Raw genomic sequence first — 23,254 nt, 5'->3', positions numbered from 1 at the left:
TTAAACAGCTCTGAGATTTAAAACAAGGTAAACCGACACTGACAAACTGACATATAATTCAACTGTGTGAGCCGGATTGAAGAGTCTCTCCTGATGTTCCTGAACACACCTTCAGTCGCTTCTCTTAGATTTAATACTCGAAGGAAAAGCCAGGAGGTTTAAAACTGTCAGATTTCTGGACGGAGTCTGGCTCGGCGCTGTCAGACACGCCTGACTCTCTCTCTCTCTCTCACACACACACACACACACGCTCCTTCCTTCCTGCAGCAGCTGCTGCTTGGGACAAGTTGGAGCCGTGAAAAAAAAAAAAAAAAGGAGCAATGTGATCCGGGTCAGACTCACCTGAGCTCAGCGGGCTCCTCTGCGGTCCGCCAGAGTCCAAACAACCCGGAGAAACTTCCACAAAACCCGCAAGAGAGAAACCTTCACGATCCGCACCGAGAGCCGCACAACAGGTCCGACAGTGACCCCGCCCCGCCCCGCGCTGCGCCGGGAGGCTTTTCTGACGCTCCTCAGCTGCGGAGGGACTGCCTGGCTCTTCTGCAGGGAATAGAACCGACAACCTGCAGCAGAGTCAGTGCCAAGCTCACAGGTTACCAGTCCAGTCCGTCATGTCACCTTTTGGTAAATGAGCTTTAAAGGACAGGTTCATAATTCTTCCAAGTGTGTCAGTCAGTGAAAGAGGTTTTCCTCGCTGTAATCATTCCTCCTGTTCATACTGGATATTAAAAGATCCTTCAAATGTGTTTTCATTGTCAGTGATGGAGGATAAAATCCACAGTGTGTCCACACAGTCATTTCAAAGTCTCTGTGAAGTTTATATTCAGCTTCAGCAGTCTGAGTTAGTCATATCAAGGGGATATCTGACACATTTACAGTCTTTTTAGCATCAAATTCCCTCTTTGTGTTTCCTCGGACAGTGTTTCCCTGTTGAGCTGCAGGTGGAAGTTTAGTAACAAAAAGAGGAACTTTGGCACTAAAAAGACTGTAACATTGAAAGATATCTACTTGATTTGACTCATTTGGACGCTGAAGCTTCATATTAGCTTCAGATAAACTTTTAAAAACATTTTTTGCACAGAAGGAGGACTGTGGATTTTGTCCCCCATCACTTCCATTATAAGTGTATTATGAAGGGATCTTCTAATGGTCAGTATGAACAGGAGGAATGATTACAGCAAGAAGAACATGTTTCATTTGAGCTTTTTTAAGGCACACTTGATAAAAAGCCTCCTGTAACGTCCTTTAAATCTTCTAAAAACCTGTTTTACTAACATATAGTTCTGCATGCAGCAACTTTCTGTATCTCCAACTGAAAAACATGCATTTTATTGTGTTTTGTGCTTCTTAACAGGCTAAACTGAATACAGCTGATATAAAATCTCTTTACACAAACACAACAAAAGAAAAAGGAAAGAAAAAATCATTTTATGTGTAAAGATATATGTTTTTATTCTGACGTGTTTCCTGTTTCTTCTCCTGTCAATCAAACAAACATCAGGTCATCAATATGATTATTTATTTTATTTTCTATTGAATAAAGTTCAGGACATCATCTTCATCATCCTCTGACATGACACACCATCATCATCATCATTATCATCATTGCACTGTATAAAACATTCAACAGTTTCCTCTAAAATAGTTCATTCATTGAAAATTTGCAGCAGCAGATGTATTGATTAACTGATCAGCTGGGCTGCTGATTGATTAGAAGTATTATAGCTCATAATATAATATAATTTCTATCAGATAAAGATTCAGTAAAAACATCAGATCGTACAAACAATACAAGATTCAAATTGGCACAATTAAAAAAGATCAAAAAACAAACATCCTCAGTCTGTCACAGTCATGACCTCTGACCCCTGACCTCTGACTGACAGGTTGAGTCTGAGTCATGTGACTGAATCTGATTCTCTGATTCTGATTGGATATTTTCTCTCAGCAGGATCCGGGGTGCGTTCCAATACCCATACTACCATACTATGCCGGAAAAAGATTTAGTACGTCCCAATACACAGTGCACCAAAAGTACCATGACGTCCTGCTACATTTGGGCACATTTTGCATTGTGGCAGCTTCTCTGTCTATTCTGACCCACAATCCTCTGCGCAGCGGCAATTATGTCACACCAACTGAGCCGCCGAGAGTGAACGGACCAATCAGAGAAACCAGTTCCAACGACAGAAGCCGCAACGAGAGATGAAGTTATATGTCCCAACTGTATGCACGCTGCATGCAACAGTCCGTACTGGGTTGGGCATCCGCAGTACATGCTATAAGTAAAAAATAGAAGTATGATGTGATTCGGAACGCAGCGTGTTTTCAGTCTCTGTGGTTTTAAACAGGAAGTTGACTCACAAACAGTTGAACACAGATCAAACATTCAGCGAACTCCTCCAGCAGGTATCAGACCTGTTAACCCTTCAAAACACCCTCGACTGTCTGATCAGCTTCACCCTCTCTGATACAAAAACATGAGAAACAGTAACGAATCAGACTCTCATGTGTGACGTTAAAAAGACAAATTAATCTGATTGACAACAGCTGTGAAATAAAAGTTCATAAATTTTTCATTTCAGTCCGGAACTTGTTCATTTCTCTCGTGCAAAAAGTTCTTTTCATTCTAAAACATTACAAACTCCTCACAGCTTAAAACTTTATTTTTTATCATCTTTATTCTTCTGGCTGCTGTTCTCTTTGCTTTTATTCTGAAATGTGTGCATGACAGCAGCTTTTTTAATGACTTCAATGGTCCGATTGTGTTTAATTAATACATGTTTTATGTTTTTGCATTTTTATGTTGGACAATAAAGATGTTGAAATTAAATGAACGTTGCTGTTAACACACTAAGAGCTGCAAAGCAGATGTCATGAGTTCTCTGATAGTTTCTCTCTGAAATATTTAAAAGCTGTAAAATATAAAGCTGCAACGAGTCAATTAGTTCAACAGAAAATCACTTTGAGTCTTTTTTTTTTTTTTTTTTTTTGAAGAAAAAAATCCAAGTCTTGTGATTCCAGCTTCTCAAATGTGAATATTTTCTGGTTTCTTTAATCTTCACTGACAGTAAACTGAATATCTTTGGGTTGTGGACAAAACCAGACATTTTCAGACATTTTATAGACCAAATGACTAATCAATTAATCTAGAAAATAATCAACAGAATAATCAGTAACAATAATCATTAGCTGTAGCCGTAACAGAATGTGCAAAATATCACCACTTTATTCGGTGTAGATTTAATGTGTGTATGTTAATAACTTACACAGGTTAATATGAATTAAATCTGGATTGTAAACAGCAACTAAAAGCAAATAAATGTATGTAGCCTTTATGTAAATATTATGTAATTTGTCTCCAATCACAGTGTTTTCCAGCCTGTAATGGTGCAGCATGTAGCACGTAGCACGTAGCTCGTAGCATGTAGCATGTAGTGTGTAGCGATAGTGCTGAAAACTGTCTGACTGTGATGCATGAAGAGTATGTAACTGTCCAACTGCACTTCTAACTTCAGTAAACTTCTTCATGATAAACTTGGAGTTTTAAAGTTGAAGTTATTCTGGCAGGATTATCCCTAAAATGATCTTTCAACAAGTTTATTGTCATCAAGTGTCCCTAAAACATCTCCCATCTCTCTGAATATATAACCCTAATTAACTCTAACCCTGCCTGACCTGCAGCTCTAATAAATATCAGCATAGACAGAAGTGATTTACTAAATTAATGAACATATTTTTACTCCTAAAAGTGTCACTCTGAGAACTTTTGGATGGATAGGTTTGATAAATGTTCTGGATTCTGTTTTTTGTGAACATGTGTGCAGATTTTCAACACACACACAGAACAGTTACTTCCTGGTTTCCAGGCAAACACTGAAGACGTTGCACAGAGTTACTGGGCGGATGGATACGATGTTGTTTGTCAGGAAATAGTTCCAGTACAGAACTCTCCCTGAAACTACAAACTGTGTTTCTGCACTTCAGTTTGAGTTTGGATTAAACTAACAAGACATGACATGTTAATCAGAGCCGGACTAGCTGTTTCCAGTCTTTATGCTAAGCTAGGCTAACCGCACACTGACATGAGATTGATATCTGAACATCTGAGAAAAGAGAAAGAAAAAAAAAGTTGAACTGTTCCTTTAAACATGATGTTCACCAGAGACACTGAAGGGGGAATACTGTGGCTTCAGACTTCAAAGGGTTAAAAACTAAAAATTATCCTCACAGTTTTACAGAAAACTGAAGTTTAACATCAGTTTCAGTCACATGACAAGCCTGCTGAGAGAGTGTCTCCGTGGTAACCGGTAAAAACAGAGTTGAGAGTATCAGAGTTAAACTCAGGAGAGTGACTCCTCTTCATTTGTCTTCCTCCTCCTCCTCCTCCTCCTCCCTCTCTCCCTCTCTCTCCCCCAGGAGGACACACAGCTCTGCCAGACGCTGCTGCATCTTTGGGATCCCCGACAGCTGATTCTCCAGGCGCTGTTTCTCCTCCTGAGAGACGAAACACAATCAGGTTTCAAATGTTCCGTCGATGTTAAACATGTATAACTGAAACACACACACACACACACACACACACACACACACACAAACACACACACACGATGTGCCGGAGGCGTGCTGTAGTGGTGCTGATGGTAACCATGGTTTCCGTGGTTACCATGGTTACCACAGCCTCTACTGCAGAAAAGATGACCTCTGTAGTTTTACTGTCTGTCAGGATGTCCACCTGATTGGTTTGATCAGTTTTTAGTTTTTGCTGATGCAATAACCGTTACTGATGGATCTGACCAGGATTTTTCTCTTTTAATCGATTAATCTTTCAGTCTAAAAAAAGTCCATCAGAATTTCCTAAAGCCCTCTGTGATGTCATCAAATGTCATGTTCTGTCCGTCCAACAGACCTTCAAAATATGATCACATGACACAAAGAAAAAGAAGACGAGTTATGCTGGGCTGGAAATGTTCCAACCATATGAATTGATTAATCGAGTTATCAATCAATCAGCTGATCGATTCAGCTCTAGTTTGTACTGAAGGTGACATTGGGGGAGTCACATGACTATTTATAGACATAAAAATATATAGTTATATTCTCACTGTCCTCACTTTCAGATTACTTCTTTTATTTTGAAATTTCTTTTCATGTAGGTTTGCACAGGTCCAACATTTAGGACAGTTAACTCTTCTTCTACTACTGATGGACATCAACATTTAGGACAGTCAACTCTTCTTCTACTACTGATGGACATCAACATTTAGGACAGTTAACTCTTCTTCTACTACTGATGGATATCAACATTTAGGACAGTCAACTCTTCTTCTACTACTGATGGACATCAACATTTAGGACAGTTAACTCTTCTTCTACTACTGATGACCATCAACATTTAGGACAGTTAACTCTTCTTCTACTACTGATGACCATCAACATTCAGGACAGTTAACTCTTCTTCTACTACTGATGGACATCAACATTTAGGACAGTTAACTCTTCTTCTACTACTGATGGACATCAACATTTAGGACAGTTAACTCTTCTTCTACTACTGATGGACATCAACATTTAGGACAGTTAACTCTTCTTCTACTACTGATGACCATCAACATTTAGGACAGTTAACTCTTCTTCTACTACTGATGGACATCAACATTTAGGACAGTTAACTCTTCTTCTACTACTGATGACCATCAACATTCAGGACAGTTAACTCTTCTTCTACTACTGATGGACATCAACATTTAGGATGGTTTACTCTTCTTCTACTACTGATGGACATCAACATTTAGGACAGTTAACTCTTCTTCTACTACTGATGGACATCAACATTTAGGACAGTTAACTCTTCTTCTACTACTGATGACCATCAACATTCAGGACAGTTAACTCTTCTTCTACTACTGATGAACATCAACATTTAGGATGGTTTACTCTTCTTCTACTACTGATGGACATCAACATTTAGGACAGTTAACTCTTCTTCTACTACTGATGGACATCAACATTTAGGACGGTTAACTCTTCTACCACTACTGATGACCATCAACATTTAGGACAGTTAACTCTTCTTCTACTACTGATGGACATCAACATTTAGGACAGTTAACTCTTCTTCAACTACTGATGAACATCAACATTTAGGACAGTTAACTCTTCTTCTACTACTGATGACCATCAACATTTAGGACAGTTAACTCTTCTTCTACTACTGATGAACATCAACATTTAGGACAGTTAACTTTTCTTCTATGGATGGACATCAACATTTAGGACAGTTAACTCTTCTTCTACTACTGATGGACATCAACATTTAGGACAGTTAACTCTTCTTCTACTACTGATGACCATCAACATTTAGGACAGTTAACTCTTCTTCTACTACTGATGAACATCAACATTTAGGACAGTTAACTTTTCTTCTATGGATGGACATCAACATTTAGGACAGTTAACTCTTCTTCTACTACTGATGGACATCAACATTTAGGACAGTTAACTCTTCTACTACTGATGGACATCAACATTTAGGATGGTTTACTCTTCTACTACTGATGAACATCAACATTTAGGACAGTTAACTTTTCTTCTATGGATGGACATCAACATTTAGGACAGTTAACTCTTCTTCTACTACTGATGAACATCAACATTTAGGATGGTTTACTCTTCTTCTACTACTGATGAACATCAGAACATCAACATTTAGGACAGTTAACTCTTCTACTACTGATGGACATCAACATTTAGGACAGTTAACTCTTCTACTACTGATGGACATCAACATTTAGGACAGTTACCTCTTCTTCTACTACTGATGGACATCAACATTTAGGACAGTTAACTCTTCTTCTACTACTGATGGACATGAACATTTAGGACAATTAACTCTTCTACTACTGATGACCATCAACATTTAGGACAGTTAACTCGTCTTATACTACTGATGGACATCAACATTTAGGACGGTTAACCCTTCTTCTACTACTGTTGAACATCAACAGTAACTCTAATCTGAAATGAGGATGAGGTGAAGAAGAAGAAGAAGAGGAAGAAGAGAAAGACCTGCAGAGACAGACGAGTGGACGCATCTAGAGGTTCAAAACGCCAACCGCCTTCTCCATCAAACTGCAGGAGGTGAGAGTGGTACTTCCTGTTAGAGAGGAGGAGATAAGAGGAGAAGAAGACAGTAATATCAGCATCAGGGTGTGGCAGCTCAAAGCAGTCAGAGCTCTGCTGCCCTCTGCAGGCTGAAAATGAAACTGCTTCATCTGATTCAGTGTCAGAATCAGAATCTGTTTATTAGCCAAGTATGCAGTATACAAAGAAGAATAAAATAGAACATGAGTAAGATAATAATAATAATAATGAAATAAACAATGTAGTGCTAAAATTAAATGAAAAAAAGTTTTGAAATGGGATATAAAACTTGAAATTAAATATTGAAATGAAATGTATTAAATATATGACGGTGATAAGCAAAAATTAAATGTTACATTTAATTTGTGTTACTTTATGTGTACATCTGTCTGTGTGAGGACCAATTTTAGTATTAGACCTTGGGAAAGAGGACATGTTTGTAAAGTAAGGAGATTTAGGTTGGTCCTCACTGTCTGACACCTTTAAAGGGCAGTTTGAGGGTTCAGACTTGGTTTTAAGGTCAGAATCAGGTTTAGGGTCAGTTTAGGGTCAGGGGATAGGGAACACATTATGTCAATAACAAATGTGTGTGTGTGTGTGTGTGTGTTCTGACCAAAGGGAGGGTCTGTGGGTGATTGACAGCAGGGCTATCCCAGCATCCTTTGCAGCTTGGAAGATGTTTCCCTCCACGTCGATGCTGACAGCACTCGTACACTCATCCAACAGAGCGTACCTGGGGCTGGGCGAGAGACATACGAAAAACACAGAGACACAGCGAGAGAGAGAGAGAGAGAGAGAGAGAGAGAGAGACTGTCAGAGGTTACAGCCTGAAAGATGGTCAGGCTGCTATCACAGAAGCTGCTATTGATATGTTTTCTATTGATCTTTAATTAGGAAAAACAGTGAGAGATAAAAGCTTTGATTTGAACAGGTTTGTTATTGTCTGAGCTTAATGAATCTAGGTATTTTGCAGACAGGGAATCATCCAAACTGGAACTATTAGATATCATACTAAAATATGTAACAGTTAACAGTTAGTAAGAGTTACCGGTGGTAGAACATGCGAGCCATCCCCATCCTCTGCTTCTCTCCTCCAGACAGAACGTCCTTCCAGTCACTGACTGACTCCCAACCTGACAAACCGACAGAAAGAGAGACAGAATTATTATATTCACTCTGTAAACTTGTGCAACCTGCTGATAGTTTGTATCAAAGGTTTTCAAAGTCTGACATTGTGGCCCCCCAACACCCTCCCTTTAAGTCAGTTGTCTGTGGGCTAAGCTCTGTTTTTAGCCTGTATTTGTTTACATTTTTGGCAAATTGGCACCATGAAAAAGACGGGTTCACAATTTTTCAAGTCTGTCTTAAAACAATAGTCAGGAACCCAAATTGAAATGGGTTTTTCTTGCCATAATCATTCCTCCTGTTCATACTGACCATTAGAAGATCCCTTCATGATACACTTACAATGTAAGTGATGGGGGACAAAATCCACAGTCCTCTTTCTGTGCAAAAAACATGTTTAAAAGTTCTGAAGCTAATTTGAAGCTTCAGCGTCCAAATGAGTCAAATCAAGTAGATATCTTTCAACATTACAGTCTTTTTAGTGGCAAAGTCCCTCTTTTTGTTACTATACTTCCACCTGCAGCTCAACAGGGAAACACTGTCCGAGGAAACACAAAGAGGGAATTTGATGCTAAAAAGACTGTAAATGTGTCAGATATCCACTTGATATGACTAACTCAGACTGCTGAAGCTGAATATAAGCTTCACAGAGACTTTTAAATGACTGTGTGGACACACTGTGGATTTTGGCCTCCATCATTTACATTGAAAGCACATTTGAAGGATCTTTTAATATCCAGTATGAACAGGAGGAATGATTACAGCGAGGAAAACCTCTTTCACTGTTCATATGGACACCTGACTGCTGTTTAAAACACACTTGGAAAACTGTGAACCTGTCCTCTAAAAATATGCTGAGACTGTTTACCTACATATCAGCTGTTGATACACCTTTATCCTGATTAATCCTGAAAACAAAAACACATACACACACCCACTAACCTCCTTCTCTGTCCAGGATGTAGAGCAGGTGGACTGTGCGAAGGATCTCCTCTAGGTCTGAATCTCTCATTCCTCTCTCAACCATCTCCTCCACTGAGTCTGGATAGATCACCTGGTCTCTGAGGGTCCCCTCTGACATGTAGGGCCTGTACAGTACAAAGTGCTAAATCACTACTACTGGATATAAAAAGTCTAGTATCTGAAGACATTCAGCAAACAGCATCTTATGTTTAGCCGCAATGAGCGCCACTTTCGGTAAAATTTTAACTATCAGAGCCTCTATTGTTAAAGACACTAGTGACCTTTTTTAGACAAATCTGCAGAAGGAATGTAACCATGCAGACATTCTCAAACATTTCTGTCTCCGAAGACTGTAACTTGTAGTATATCTTGACCCTATCCCCACAGCCCCTATTAAACGGGTCCTTGATAGTACCGCTAACTCCGCTACACATATTATTAATACATCTCTGGAGATTGGAATTTTTCTTGATTCCTGCAAAAACAGCTGTTGTAAAGCCACTATTGAAGAGATCAAACCTGGAGTCCTGAATGACTACAGATCCATATTCAATCTACACTTCATCAGCAGAACTCTTCAAAAAGTAGTTTATAATCAAGTTGCTCATTTTATCAATGTTATTAATGGCATAGAAAAACTTCAGTTTGGCTTATGTGCCAACCAGAGCACAGAAACTGCTCTTACCAAAATAATGAATGATTTAAGACTCAGCACTGATAAAAACATGGTGTCAGTTCTAGTTCTTTTAGTTTTGAGTGCAGACACAATTTGATACAATTGACTGTGACATTCTTCTACCTCGTCTCAAAAACTAGGTTGGTCTCTCCGGTTCGGTGCTTGACTGATTTCGCTCCTACATTACCTGTAGAAAATTCTACATTAGTCTCAGAGAACATATTTCATAGAAGTATGATGTGTCCTGTGGTGTTGCACAAGGCGGTTGCCTGGTCCCCCTGCTTTTTTCCTTATATATGCAACAATTAGGTGATATTATCAGAGATTACAATGTGAATTTCCATAGCTATGCTGATGATACACAAATATACATTTCAGTTGAACCAAATGATTCAAACGCCCTGAGCTCCCTGATTAACTGCTTGTCAACAATCAATAAATTGATGAGCAATAACTTTTTCAGATGAACCAAGACAAGACGGAAATTCTTTTGGTCAGCCAAAAAGCCGAAAGAGGTATGCTGTTTGAGTAACTCAGTAATCTGGCCACTCTGGTCAAATCGGAAGTATCAAGCCTCGGAGTGAACTTAGAGTCTGATTTGAATTTTAAACATCATAGAAACAAGGTGATCAAAACTGCTTTTTTTAGTCTTAGGAATATTGCAAAGGCACGTCTGTTTTTTAAAATTTGAAAGATGCAGAAAAACGAATTCATGCTTTTATATCTCGTCAACTTAACTACTGCAATGCTCTTTTCACAGGTCTCCCTAAAATTCAGCTGCCAGGCTCCTAACTAAGACAAACACAAGAGAGAGCATATTACTGCAGTATTAGCTTCTTTGTACTAGCTCCAAGTTTCTGTTAGAATTGATTTTAAAGTGCTTTTACTTGTGTTTAAAGCTCTTAGTGGGTTAGAACCAGTAGTAGCAGTAACAGTAGCAGCAGTATTTCCTCTGTGGGATGTAGAACATGTGCCGTGGTTCTGGATAGAACATTAGTAGTAGTAGTAGTAGTAGTAGTAGTAGTAGTAGTACCTCTGTGGGATGTAGAACATGTGCTGTGGTTCTGGACGGAACAGGACTCCTCCATAAACAGGCCACAGTCCACTGAGGATCCTGAACAGAGAACTCTTCCCACATCCATTTGGACCTGTGATCAACACATTCATCCCCTCGTCCACCTGAAACACGCAGCCAGAGAGACCACAGATATCAACAGTTACTTACACAAAGACAAAAACACAACATTCACTTGTTTTATGGAGTTAGCTTAGAGTTAGCTTATTGCTAATTTTCTTCTGCAGTCCCTTCAGCAGGTCACAATTAAAACATATAACAGCTCAATAACAAACAGTACTAAGAAAAAAACAAACAAATACAGGATACATAATACAAAATCCAAAGCTACACACAATAGCAAATCACATACACCCACAATATCAACTAGAACTGACTAATATATAGTGATATATAGTATATGATAATGTATGCTTGTCAAATTAAAAGCAAGATTATTTGCATTCAAGAGAAGACCATGAGATAAAATGTAGAGTCAGTGGTTACAGAGCTGAGCAGCTTTTAGCAGACTTTTTAATTTGGTTTTAAACGTACTGATGGAAATGCAGCTCTTCATATCGTCGGGTCGGGTGTTGAAATCAAACACTCACTATATGCTGATGATTTAGTTCTATTGTTGAAAGGAGATGGATCAGGTGTTATCAAATGATGAATTAGAAAAAAACGCATTGAAAATCCATCACATGATAAGAGGTGGTTGTATATTGGTGGGTGAAGATCAAGATGTTGCTACACTGTCCACTTATTAAGTTTTCAGTGTCACAGGTCCAGTAAGGGTGAATTAAATGCAAAATATTCAAAGTCCCCCTCCACTCAAGAATGTTTTTTCTTCTTGTTACTTCAGTTGGATATTTGAGCGTCACTGTGCAGAATGATGTGCAGATTTTGAAACTAGTAAGCTTTTTTCACATAACAGTACCAGTCAAAAGTTTGGACACGTCGGCCCAACATTATTGTTTCAAGCAGAGTATTTTTATATGTCTTAATACATATCTGAAGGGGATCTTTAAAGTCCCCCTCCACACAAAAATGTGCTCATTGTTCCGTCAGTTGGATGTTTGAGCTTCGCTGTGCAGAATGATGTATGTGCAGAGTTTGACACTAAAAGGCCGTTTCCATATTCATATGAAGGGGGAAAGTTTCTGTGAGTTCATTGAAAATCTGAGTTTAAGGGGCAGGCCTACTAGCATAGGCCAACGGCTAGTTTGGAGACAATCAAAGTCCAGTATGCAACTAACACAAGTTTGATGTGGAAACTTGAAGCCTCCAGTGCACAAACACTGAGAGTGTCCAGTAGTTCAACTTTTAAAATGAACAATATATTCATAAATTCTGAAATTGTCTCATGAGGGAGAAGGAGTAGATGCCATTTTAAGGATTTTATGTGGTTATTGTAATATTTTTTTTGTGGAAAAACCATATCAGACAAATATTATTGTTTCAAGCAGAGTATTTTCACATGTCTTAATACATGTCTGGAGGGAACTTTTGTACACCCCCTACATACATGTTTAAAGATATATAAAAATACTCCTAACCCTAACCTTGTGAAAAAATCCTTAAACCATCATCTTCCCCTTCTCCTTCATGTAATAATCCAGAATCTATGATTATATAAATACTGTTGATTTCAAACACAAGATGTCTCCTTCACTGTAAAGTCCATTCTCAGTGTTTGTGAACTGGAGGCTTCAAGTTTCCTCATCACACTTGAGTAAGTTGCATACTGGACCAGGATTGGCTCCAAACTAGTTGTGATGTCATAAATTCTGCAGGTGCATTCAGGTGTTAAACTGAGATTTAAGCACAGAGAAACTTTTAAAACAAACTCTGCTCAATCTAAAGTTTTTATTGACTCATGTTATGAGTTATCTTATATATTTGTATTGTCATAGAACTCATATAACATAACTAACTCAAACTCTGAGCGACTGAGAGCCGATGATGAACCGGCCCTCAGTCGCTCTGAAGGTGACGACAGTCAGAGAGAACAGACCAATCACAGAGCATCTGTCAGAGCGAAGAGGTCAAAGGTTAAAAACCAGACGACAGAGAGGAGTTTCTGTTTCCCTCAATGTTCTTCCTCTTCTGTCATCTTTCCTTCTCTCTGCTTCCTGCGCTCCTCTCTCTCATCCTCTCTGAGACTTAACCACAAGAATTTCACTCTCTATAAGGTCTCTATTGTGTCTCTACATACACACACACACACACACAGTGTTTCAGTAAATGCTAATGAGCTGCAGGCTCTGCTCTGACCTTTGACCCCAGTCAGGAATGGATGGAGGGAACTCTGATGGAAAGAATGAGACCCCGAAGAAGAGATTAAAGACAGAGAGAGAGAGATGGAAAAGAGATAAAGGATTGTAGAAGGAGGTGAGAGCACTGAGCATGCTCCGTACCAGAGTGACATGTAACCTTCAACTGGACACAGACTGTTGGAGGAGCAACACTGACACCATGTGGTCAACAACACACACTGCACCACTGCACTGCACTGCTCTGTGTGTGTGTGTGTGTGTGTGTTACCTGGATGTTGAGGCTGGATACCACCACGTCTCCGGTCGGCGTGATGATTGGCAGGTTCTCACAGCGAATCCCCTTCTCTACACTGATTACCTGACCTGCACACAAAACCAAGAGGACAACAACATGTGAACGGGATGTAAGAATCTAAAGCTGAAGGGCAACACGCATCAAGATACAGCACAGAGCTGAGCCAGGAAGTAACTGTGTTATCTGGCTTCAACACTGGTGGAGCGCTGAGATTCTTATCTGCAATCAGAAAAACACCCTGCGGGCTTGATAACAGGCTGAGCGAGAAGAAGGTCTGAAGATTTTTATATCAGAGATCAACATCAACTCAAAGCTGGCTCTCTCAGCGCCACACAGGATACACGACGTAGACCGTCACTCCAAAAACACATTCACGGCAATCAGATTGTTTTGCTGTCAGCTGATCCGTCATCATAACATGTTCAGTAACAAGTAAGTGAAATCAACTGAAGTGCAACCAGGCCTCAGCCAACGTCACACCCTCTGATAAAACACACATAACCACTATCAAAAACTGCTGATCTGTTTAAGATTCTCTTCACTGAAAAAACACAGTCGATATCTAGAAAATTAAAAAAAACAAACAGCTGCTTTGTAAATTATGATGGACTCAGCAGTTGTAAGAGGAACAGATGATAAAAAATACAAATGTTCTCCAAAACTTCATCAGTGTGAAATCCATCATTAACAAAATCTACAACATGAACAACAGTCCACAAAGAATACACACGACACTAACGAGATCTCCAAATACTCACCAGATAAATCTCTGCATCTGAACTTCAGCCTAAAATGTTTTACTCTTGAAATATTAAAAACGCTGCAGCAACCAAAACGTCATCAGCAGTAAATCCACGACTGGGTCATATCTTCACCAGACAGCTGACAAATCAGTGACTGCTCAAAGTATTTTATTATAGAAGAACAATAAAAACACAGCTGTAGTAGAGTCGGATGAATTTACTGCTCTTCTAGGGCGACGGTGTGTGTTACCCTTTGATGATCAAAGCTGTCAGAGCTGAACCATTTCACACAAAACTCACTCAGTTTGAGCGTTATGTTTTCTGCTGTGTATTTGTTTTCCATAATCTGTGATCAAAGTTGAACTAAAATGAACGATGACCTCTACGACACACGTCCGATGGCATTCTCTCTCTCTCTCTCTCTCTTTCTGTGACGAGTCCCTCGCACTCACCGTGATTAAGTTTTAAAATCCATCTGTGATGCAGCCTCGTATCGTTTTACTTTTAAACCCACAGCTGTTCTCCAGCATCACGAGAGCGCGGCGTCTGTTTCTGTAAATGTCCCGTCAGGCCTCAATAAAGCTGCAAGAAACATTTGAGTGAAAGACACGTCTGCCAGTATTTTTTTTAAATATTAATCTGCCGATTACTTTCTTGATTAATCGCTTTGTTAATAAAACGTCAGATGATAAAAAAGTGAAAAATGTTCCACAGTCCAAGGTGATGTATTCAAGTCGCATGTTCATTTTCTGTTGATGAATTAATGGATTAATATTCTAATCTCTGCAGCCGTTGAGGTCAGCGTGTTTTGTATTCCATGTGTGAGAAGAGCGTCAGATCAGCCAGTAATATTCAGCCCTTTGAGCCCAGTGTGTTTTTTCTGGTTTTTAATTTCCTTCATTCATGGGCTCATGGCACTTTCTGCACATCTGAATGTGTATTATTAACTGTATGTGTCACACAGGCATGACATACAGTGTTTGTTCAGGACAAGTTAGGCTAACATCATTTTGCATGTGAGCAGTACTAGGAGACTTTTTAAGGAAATAAAAAACTTAAAATATAAATGTAATGTTTTCAGACCAGCGCAAATCTCCACATATGAATTAATGATATATAATAATATGTAAATGAATAGAGGAGATTGTCGAGGTTGCAGGGATATAAGAACCATGTGGATGACACATTTTCATTGATGTGATCAGTTCTATATCAGCCAGCGAGGATCAATACGTTTTGCATTTGCTTATTGACACTTCCGGTTTCCTCGCAGGCCTGGATGTAGCTGTAAAAACTTTTTGCCAGAGATAAAGTCAGAAATTTGATGATTCTGAACAGATCTTAAGTTAAAAGGAGCGTCTTTTATCTCTGATTTCAAAGCGGGTTTATTGATGCTGATCCTGAACAGATGAAAGAGAAACACTCATTTCTATCTTGACATTGCGTGTTTGATGTCCGTGTTCAGGTACTGGTTTCCATGCAGATTGCGTCCCTCGGGCACGAAGCGGTTTGGACTTTTGGAGTTTAAAGACAAGTGAACAAAGCTTTTAGATGCTTCAGTGGAAACGCTCGACGTACTTCACACTTTTTTTTGAGGTGATTTGTGGTCTCAGGTTTTTACCTCTGATCTCCAGTCGACCGCAGACTCTCTGCCCGTGCTGCACCACTGCTCCTCCTGCTCCTGCTCCTCCTGCTGCTGCTGCTGCTGCTGTTAACTGCTCCTCTCTGTCTGCAGAGCGACGGTAGATTCCCTGATTCACATCTTCAAACACATCCAGCATCTCAGAGACTCGACTTGTGTAACCTGCCAACTCTGTTACCTGCAGAGGAGGAGGAGGAGGAGGAGGAGGAGGAGGAGGGGATGTATTTACTCTATTAATCATTTCAGTGACGTTTACTGTTGTAGACTTATGTTTCTGACAAGAAAACTAGTTTATTTTTCTACTGCATTACGTCCCGATCAGTACATATCTCAGTCAGAAGTTTAAAAACATCAAATCCTCACATTTAAAGAAGCTGCAACCAGCAAATAAGCAGCAGGAATAAAATTTTAATTGATGTTATGGATAAAAATGGAATTGTATATCCTTATACTTGTATACTGTATATCTTAACACTACATTCATCAGAAAAAAAGAAAGAGGAAGAGGAGGAGGTTTAGAGGAAGAATCAGAGGGTTTGTACCTCCTTGTAGGAGCTCATGATTCTCTCTACGGCGTCGGCTCCGGCGTTGAGCAGGTTTCTGGCTGTGGTGAAGGCCTGCGTCCTCTCGCTCACCAGCTCCTCCTCCTTCATCACCATGGCTGCCTGCTTCACCTCCTCAGAGTCTGATGATGTCACAGGGTCAAAGGTCGCACAGCTTTAATCACTCAGTATCATTTAATGATCAGTGTGTTTGCCACATCTGGTATATTCTGGGTGTGTTTTTACCATATTTAGAGTATCCTGTGGCTGTGATTATGGGCACGGCGACCATCACCAGGCCGGAGGCGCTCCAGACGTACTTCATGAGGAACTGCTCCAGCATGACGTACCAGAGTCGTTTCAGCAGGATCTGATGAATCTGAGAGGACAGAGACATGTAGCTCCTCTGCAGCTGGGCCATCTCCACCTATGAATCAAACACACCCAAACTCAACAGTCACATCACAGACAGGGACATAACTGATTATAAAACACTCAACCTTGATTGTAACTAACTTCATATTATTTACTCTGATTGTTATTTAAAGTATTTTAAAGCTGCATTAATATATTTTTTGTCCACCAGGGGGCAGGCGTGTCAGGTTTACCTTGTGTCCTCCATAGAACGCTATCTCCTCAGAGTTGGCGATGATGCGGGAGTGCATGTACCTCAGGTCTCCTTTCCGTCGAGCCTCTTCAGCCACCAGCTTCCCGAATCGAGGCGAACAGGAGCGCAGGACTTTGGCAGTGAGCGCCACCACCAGGCCGGCGATGACTGACGGCCAAGTAGTGTTGGCTCCTGCAGGGAGGAAGATCACAGTCATCACACTCTTCATCCACAAGGAAGTCTGGTGTTTAAAAGGTGGAAGTTCCAGCCTCATACTGCTGGATTTGTCTGCAGCTTTTGATACAGGTGACCACAGTATTCTGATTAACAGACCCAGCAGTGGGCGGGCTTTAACTCTGAGTTAAGTGAGGATGCTTTGAGGAGATGGTGTTTGTCCTGAAGTGGATTATTCCTGCAGGGAGCATTGCAGTCTCTCCATCAGATTGAGTAAATCCTGACGGTTGGACGGGATGTAAAACCCAGATTTTGAGTTTTGGTTAATTTCTGTTGACATAACTGATCGACTGAGAATTGAGAGACTGGAACTGAATTTTCGTTTGTGGGGAACTGAACCGTTCTGGACCGCTGCAACACATTAGACCCCTCGTTCCTCCAGACTGCTCCCATCTCCCCTTCAGACAACATGACCTGTCGAGATTGAGACTGTATTTGTGCTGTCATTATTGTTTGTATAATATATTTTTGGAATGTTTTCTACAGTCGGTGTACTGAACATTTTATGTCAAACTGAACTCTGACAGGCAGCCAGGAAATATAATACCTAACTGCTATAATATGCACCAATCAAACCACCTGACAACCTCAGCAGTTTCTCCTCCTTAAAGGACGAACAGGAGGAACGATTACAGCGAGGGAAACCTCTTTCACTGTTCATGTGGACACCTGACGGCTGATTTAAGACAGACTTAAATATTTGTGAACTTACCCTTTAAGAGACTGTTTAACACATATAATTTAACTTCAACTAAATTCTGATTAAAACTCTCACTATGAGGCCAAACCATCTGCACCTACAAACCAGTCCTCACTCAGTCCAAACTAGTTTTATGACTCTCACTCTGACCTTTAGAGTGGGCAGTGCGCAGCAGGGTGTAGCAGGTGACGACCACGTCCAGGATGGGTTTGGTTAAGTTGGAATAAAGATGAGCGATGGAGGCCGAAAACATGACGATGTCCTCAGTGAGAGACTGATCGGGATTGGACAGACGACCGTCCATGTTACTGACGCGGTAGTAAGTCTGAGACAGAGAGAGAACAGGATGACGTCTTCACATCAGTAACAGTATATTCATCCATGGAAATGTTAAATATAGATTATTATTGAGGTTGTTCAAGGGTCTGGTCTGATCTGAGAAGAATCACTTTCACAGCATTTCATTGTTCATTAAAGTGATTTGATTATCTTTGAGCATCAGAGATGAGAACAGAGATAATAAATGTGTTAGTGAAACATGTTGCTGCTGCCGCCGTGGTCTTTATGTTCATCTGACAAACTTCAGTTCAGATCTACAGAAATGTTTCAGCTCCCACTGAGGAAGATCGTTTAGAGCAGCAGGTCTGAGAGCAGCTTTAATGTGCTGTCAGTGTGTTGACACCAGTATTTAAAAAAACAGCAAAATGAGTTCAGCATAGTGTGTCTGTCATGTGTCTGTGTCTGTGTGTGTGTGTATGTGTGTGTGTGTTACCTGGTTGGTGAAGTACAGCTCATAGGCGTGGTTGACCAATCGGCTCCTGAAGCTGAGGCTCAGCTGACCTTCCAGGAATCTGATGGCGCTGTTGATGAACGTGGCGGGAACAGCGACGAGCAGCCACTTAGAGAGCTGCAGCACGAAGGCCTGCGGGTCCTTCTGCACGATACACTTCACTATCAAACCTGGAAGATCAATACTATCGATTATTAACATCCTCTGCACGATACACTTCACTATCAAACCTGGAAGATCAATACTATCGATTATTAACGTCCTCTGCACGATACACTTCACTATCACGCTTATTAAGATCAATACTGTCCTCTGTTGCCTTCATGTCCATTATGGAAGAAATCATTATTCACTACTGGAAGGCTGGAAGACTCTTATTGATAAGGAGAAAATAATGAGATTTAAGGAGCTTAAAGCTAATTTAGACCTTAATGATTTGTGTTTTCTGCAGCATTTACAGCTGCAGTCTCTACTACAGGAACTCATATCTCAAGATACATTACTGGCCTCATAAAGATACACATCATAATTAAAAGAGAACAAATAGAGGAGCAATATCTAAACTTTACAGAGTATATCTCTCCCCTCCTGTAGTGGCACGACTTTAAATCATGACCTATAAATTATAAACTATAAAAGGGACATTAGAGAGACACTGACCGTCCAGCGCAGCGACGTAGATGGACAGGAAGGTTCTGGACATCAGAGTGAGAGAGTGCAGGACGAGCAGGCCCACCTCTGGACATAGTAACCGTGGAAACAAGAGCTTCAACAGACGAGACAGTCTGAGGACAAACTCCCTGTTCACTGATGGAGACCTGAACACACACACACACACACACACACACACACACAGAGTTTATCACAGTGCAGACAAGCTGCTGTATTGAGTCTTTGTGACAGATTTGATGCAGATCTTCTTTTTAAATAAACACCTCCTGCAGGAAACAGAGCACCGACCTCCTGATCAGAAATATTTAGTCACACGTGTTCATACTCAGAACATCAGACAGTGTTACTGATCTTTAAGAGAAACTGATGTTACGTCTGTGACTAGCTGATACTTGAGAGGCATAAAGTGGAGCTAATAACCATAATCATAATCTAATCATAACCTTAAACCAGGTCGTCACCCCGACATGAAATGATTTATGTTATGGGAGGTGAGTATCAGTGTGTCAGCAGTTAATTAATAATAATAATAATATTTTGTTTTCTCATTGTTGGACTGACAGTCGAATGCTCTGAAGGTTGTTTTTTGTCTTTTTTTATTATATTTTAATTGTTTCATAATGATGCTCAGCACAATACGTCTCGTTAAGGTGAATCTGAAGTCAGCGTGACACACTTTAATTTATCCAATCAGATGCGATTCGTATAAAACAGCATCAAAATAAACTCTGATATTCACAACCTGACGCTGTGACACACACACACACGCACACACACACCTGCTGCCACTCTTCTTCTTCTCTTTGTAGTTGTCCACAGTGCTGGAGGAGGAAGTGGCCACGCCCTCAGGGAGGTTAGCCCCGCCCAGCTGTTTACCTGCTGCGCTCCTCTGAAAAACACCCAAACACACCCAGAGTCAGACTGAAATCAGCTCTAAGTTACAACAGTGCAGGCGGCTGCGTCGTTAGGGGCAACTATTTTATTATATTATCTTGCTGATTGTGATGCAACCAATCCAATACGGCGTTCAAAATAATCCAACAGGAAACTGCACTTGCATGTGTGTGTTTGGCCAATGAAGTGCCTTGAAGCAAAAGTGGCATCACCACACCGCCCCCCATGTTGCTGCTGTGTGTGTGTGTGTATTTATGTGGCACGTTGTGTATGTGTGTTTGTGTGTGTGTGTGTGTGTGTGTGTGTGTGTGTGAGTTCCCCTCACCTGGATGATCCTCCTCCAGACGTACGGCGTCAGTTTTTTGACGGCGTAGGCGGCGAGCAGCACGGCCGTCAGCCTCTTGAGCCGCGAGCTCCGCCTCAGCTGAGCCGGCAGCTTCTGATAGGTCAGCTGCATGCTGACGGACGGCTGACTTCCACCAATCAGAGGACAGAAACAGCAGCGAGTCACAGGATCACGGAGACGTCATGTTGATCCTCTTCCTGCTGAGCTGTGAGAAGATTTTAACGTTAAATTAAACTACTAACTACTACTCCATTCATTGTAAAAATAATCAACAGATTACTGATCTGCTATCATCCGATTTGATCTTCACAGTGAGTGCACATGTGGTCTGATCAGTATCACCACTACATCACCATCAGATTCACATATTGTTATCAGCCTCAAACATACAGTATTGATCAGCCTCAGGTCAATATCAGCTTGGTTGTTTTACTTGTAGAGCTGCAACACTTGTCAAATGAAAATTATTCAGCAAATACTTTAGATAATGGATTAATCACTTTAGTAATTTTCCAAGAAAAAAATGCCAGAAATGTGCTGCTTCCATCATGTGATGACTTAATGCTTCTGTTTGTCATACATGACAGAAACCTGATCGATGGGAAATTATAACAGCAATTTTCAGTTGGTTGCAATCTGCAACCTCACAGCTAGATGCCACTAAAGCCTACACACTGATCCTTTAAGTACATAAGTATTATGAGCTTGATGTAGTTAAAGTATTGCAGTAAAAGTAGTGGTTTGGTCCCTCTGACTGATATATTATTATATATGACATCATTAGATTATTAATAGTGAAGCATCAGTGTTAGAGCAGCATGTTACTGTTGTAGCTGCTGGAGGTGGAGCTAGTTTACACTACTTTATATACAGTTAGCTAGTTTAGTCCAGTGGTTCCCAACCTAGGGGTCGGGCCCCTCCAAAGGGTCAGCAGATAAATCTGAGGGGTGGTGAGATGATTAATGGGAGAGGAAAGAAGAAAAAACAAAGTTCTGATACACAAATCTGTTTTCAGTTCTTGGACTTTTTCTCTAGTCTTTGATTTTTGCTGAAATATTGGATCATTTGAACATTTATTGAAATGAAAGCATGTGACAAGTTTAGAGGGAAAAATCACTATTTGGTGGAGCTGTTAACAACTCATAGACATGTGAAATGTGACCCCGACTACGCACTGCTTTTTGTAAGACGTACTTTAAAAGCTTGTTATATTATCCATTGTGTCAAATCTTCATCTGGAAACTAACTAAAGCTGTCAAATAAATGTAGTGGAGTAGAAAGTACTATATTTCCCTCTGAAATGTAGTGGAGTGGAAGTAGAAAGTAGCATCACATGGAAATACTCGAGTAAAGTACAAGTACTTCCTCTCAGTCCGCCGCTGAAAGCAGTAACTCTAGTTTAATAACTGTATAATTACACGACTGTTTCTGTCTCTTTCTCTGCTGCTGACGCTTTAATTGTCCTCTGAGGGATCAATAATATTTCTGTCTCTTCATTCTCTGCAGGTTTGAGACTCTTTACTCTGATAAACGTTATCTAACCCACAGAGGAATCAGTCAGTGGAGTTCACAGACTACAGTAACAGTGCAGCTGTACAGGATATCCTGTATGTGACCTCTTCGTCCTTTGGAAACACTTTTATAAAAACATATTGTAGTCAGAATCAGTCTCTCACCTCATCACACGCTGGTAAAACCCGTTAAAGCCGAATTAAAATCTGTGGCGATGAAGAAACTTCAGATCCGGTTAGCTCCGGTAACCGTTAGCTTGTAACTGTACCGTAAATATCAGTGTAGCGGCTAGCAGCACCGAGCTACCGTCACTCGCTGTGTCCGACATAAAAAATTTAAAAGTATCTGTCGACTACAGATCCGGTTGCCGTTCCCGCTAAGCTGACCCCGAACCGAGCTAAAAGTGTAACCCGGGTTTTAAAACCCGGCGGCTAGCAGAGCTATGCTAAAGCTAACCGCTAACTGAACTGGGACTTTGTTGTTTTTCTGATCTGAACATGAAAAGAGGTCAAAGTTTCCGGTTTAGTCTCCTTAATTATGATCCCATATCTGACCGGGACACACATGTAGTGACAGTTTACGTTTCCTCTCTTAGATCCGTAGATTTATTTCATTCTTTGTACCGTTTTGTGGTGTTTAATGTCGCCGGGTGACGGGAGAAAGTTCTGCATTTGTTTACCTGAGAGGACGGGCCGCGTACCAATACTGACAACATCCTTCCTTTCTTCCTCTCCTACACACACACTCTCGTTCTCCTAAAGACAACCTTAAAGGTTGGATTCACATTTTTTTTCAAGTCTGTCTTAAAACAACAGTCAGGAGCCCAAATAAACACTGAAACATGTTTTCCTTGCTGTAATCATTCCTCCTGTTCATACTGACCATTAGAAGATCCCTTCATAACGCACTTACAATGGAAGTGATGGGGGACAAAATCCACAGTCCTCCTTCTGTGCAAAAATGTATTTCATTCATAAATAACCTTTATTTAATCTCAAGAGTCATTGGAGTTGCTGTCATTACAATGACTTCAAGTT

General features: G+C 40.5%; 2 protein-coding genes across 3 annotated transcripts in view; both read right to left on the bottom strand.

The window, feature by feature from the left end:
- plxnb3 (plexin B3) overlaps positions 1–540 on the bottom strand; it is an 88,511-nt gene extending 87,971 nt beyond the window's left edge. The window contains exon 1 of the mRNA XM_042408795.1: positions 343–540. The gene's annotated coding sequence lies outside the window, so the exon portion shown is untranslated. The remainder of the gene's footprint in view (positions 1–342) is intronic.
- Positions 541–3,120: 2,580 nt separating this feature from the next.
- On the bottom strand, positions 3,121–22,915 carry abcd1 (ATP-binding cassette, sub-family D (ALD), member 1). Of its 2 annotated transcripts, none has more exons than XM_042410041.1 (17): positions 22,841–22,915; positions 20,685–20,910; positions 20,245–20,354; positions 19,454–19,611; positions 18,776–18,963; positions 18,154–18,328; positions 17,071–17,261; positions 16,709–16,889; positions 16,463–16,605; positions 15,900–16,098; positions 13,509–13,603; positions 10,941–11,086; positions 9,211–9,356; positions 8,192–8,276; positions 7,757–7,882; positions 7,069–7,156; positions 3,121–4,497 (listed from the first exon to the last, which is right to left on the bottom strand). In XM_042410041.1, the coding sequence occupies exons 2-17, from the start codon at positions 20,814–20,816 to the stop codon at positions 4,363–4,365; spliced, it is 2,298 nt and encodes a 765-aa protein (XP_042265975.1). In that variant the 5' UTR covers positions 20,817–20,910; positions 22,841–22,915; the 3' UTR covers positions 3,121–4,362. The 2 variants fall into 2 exon arrangements, with proteins under 2 accessions (XP_042265975.1, XP_042265974.1); XM_042410040.1 differs by having other exon boundaries at positions 22,382–22,902.
- Positions 22,916–23,254: the final 339 nt, after the last annotated feature.

Source organism: Thunnus maccoyii, chromosome 4 (assembly GCF_910596095.1).
Source record: "Thunnus maccoyii chromosome 4, fThuMac1.1, whole genome shotgun sequence".
Classification (NCBI taxonomy): Eukaryota; Metazoa; Chordata; class Actinopteri; order Scombriformes; family Scombridae; genus Thunnus; species Thunnus maccoyii.
This window is presented reverse-complemented; position numbering and strand designations above follow the sequence as displayed.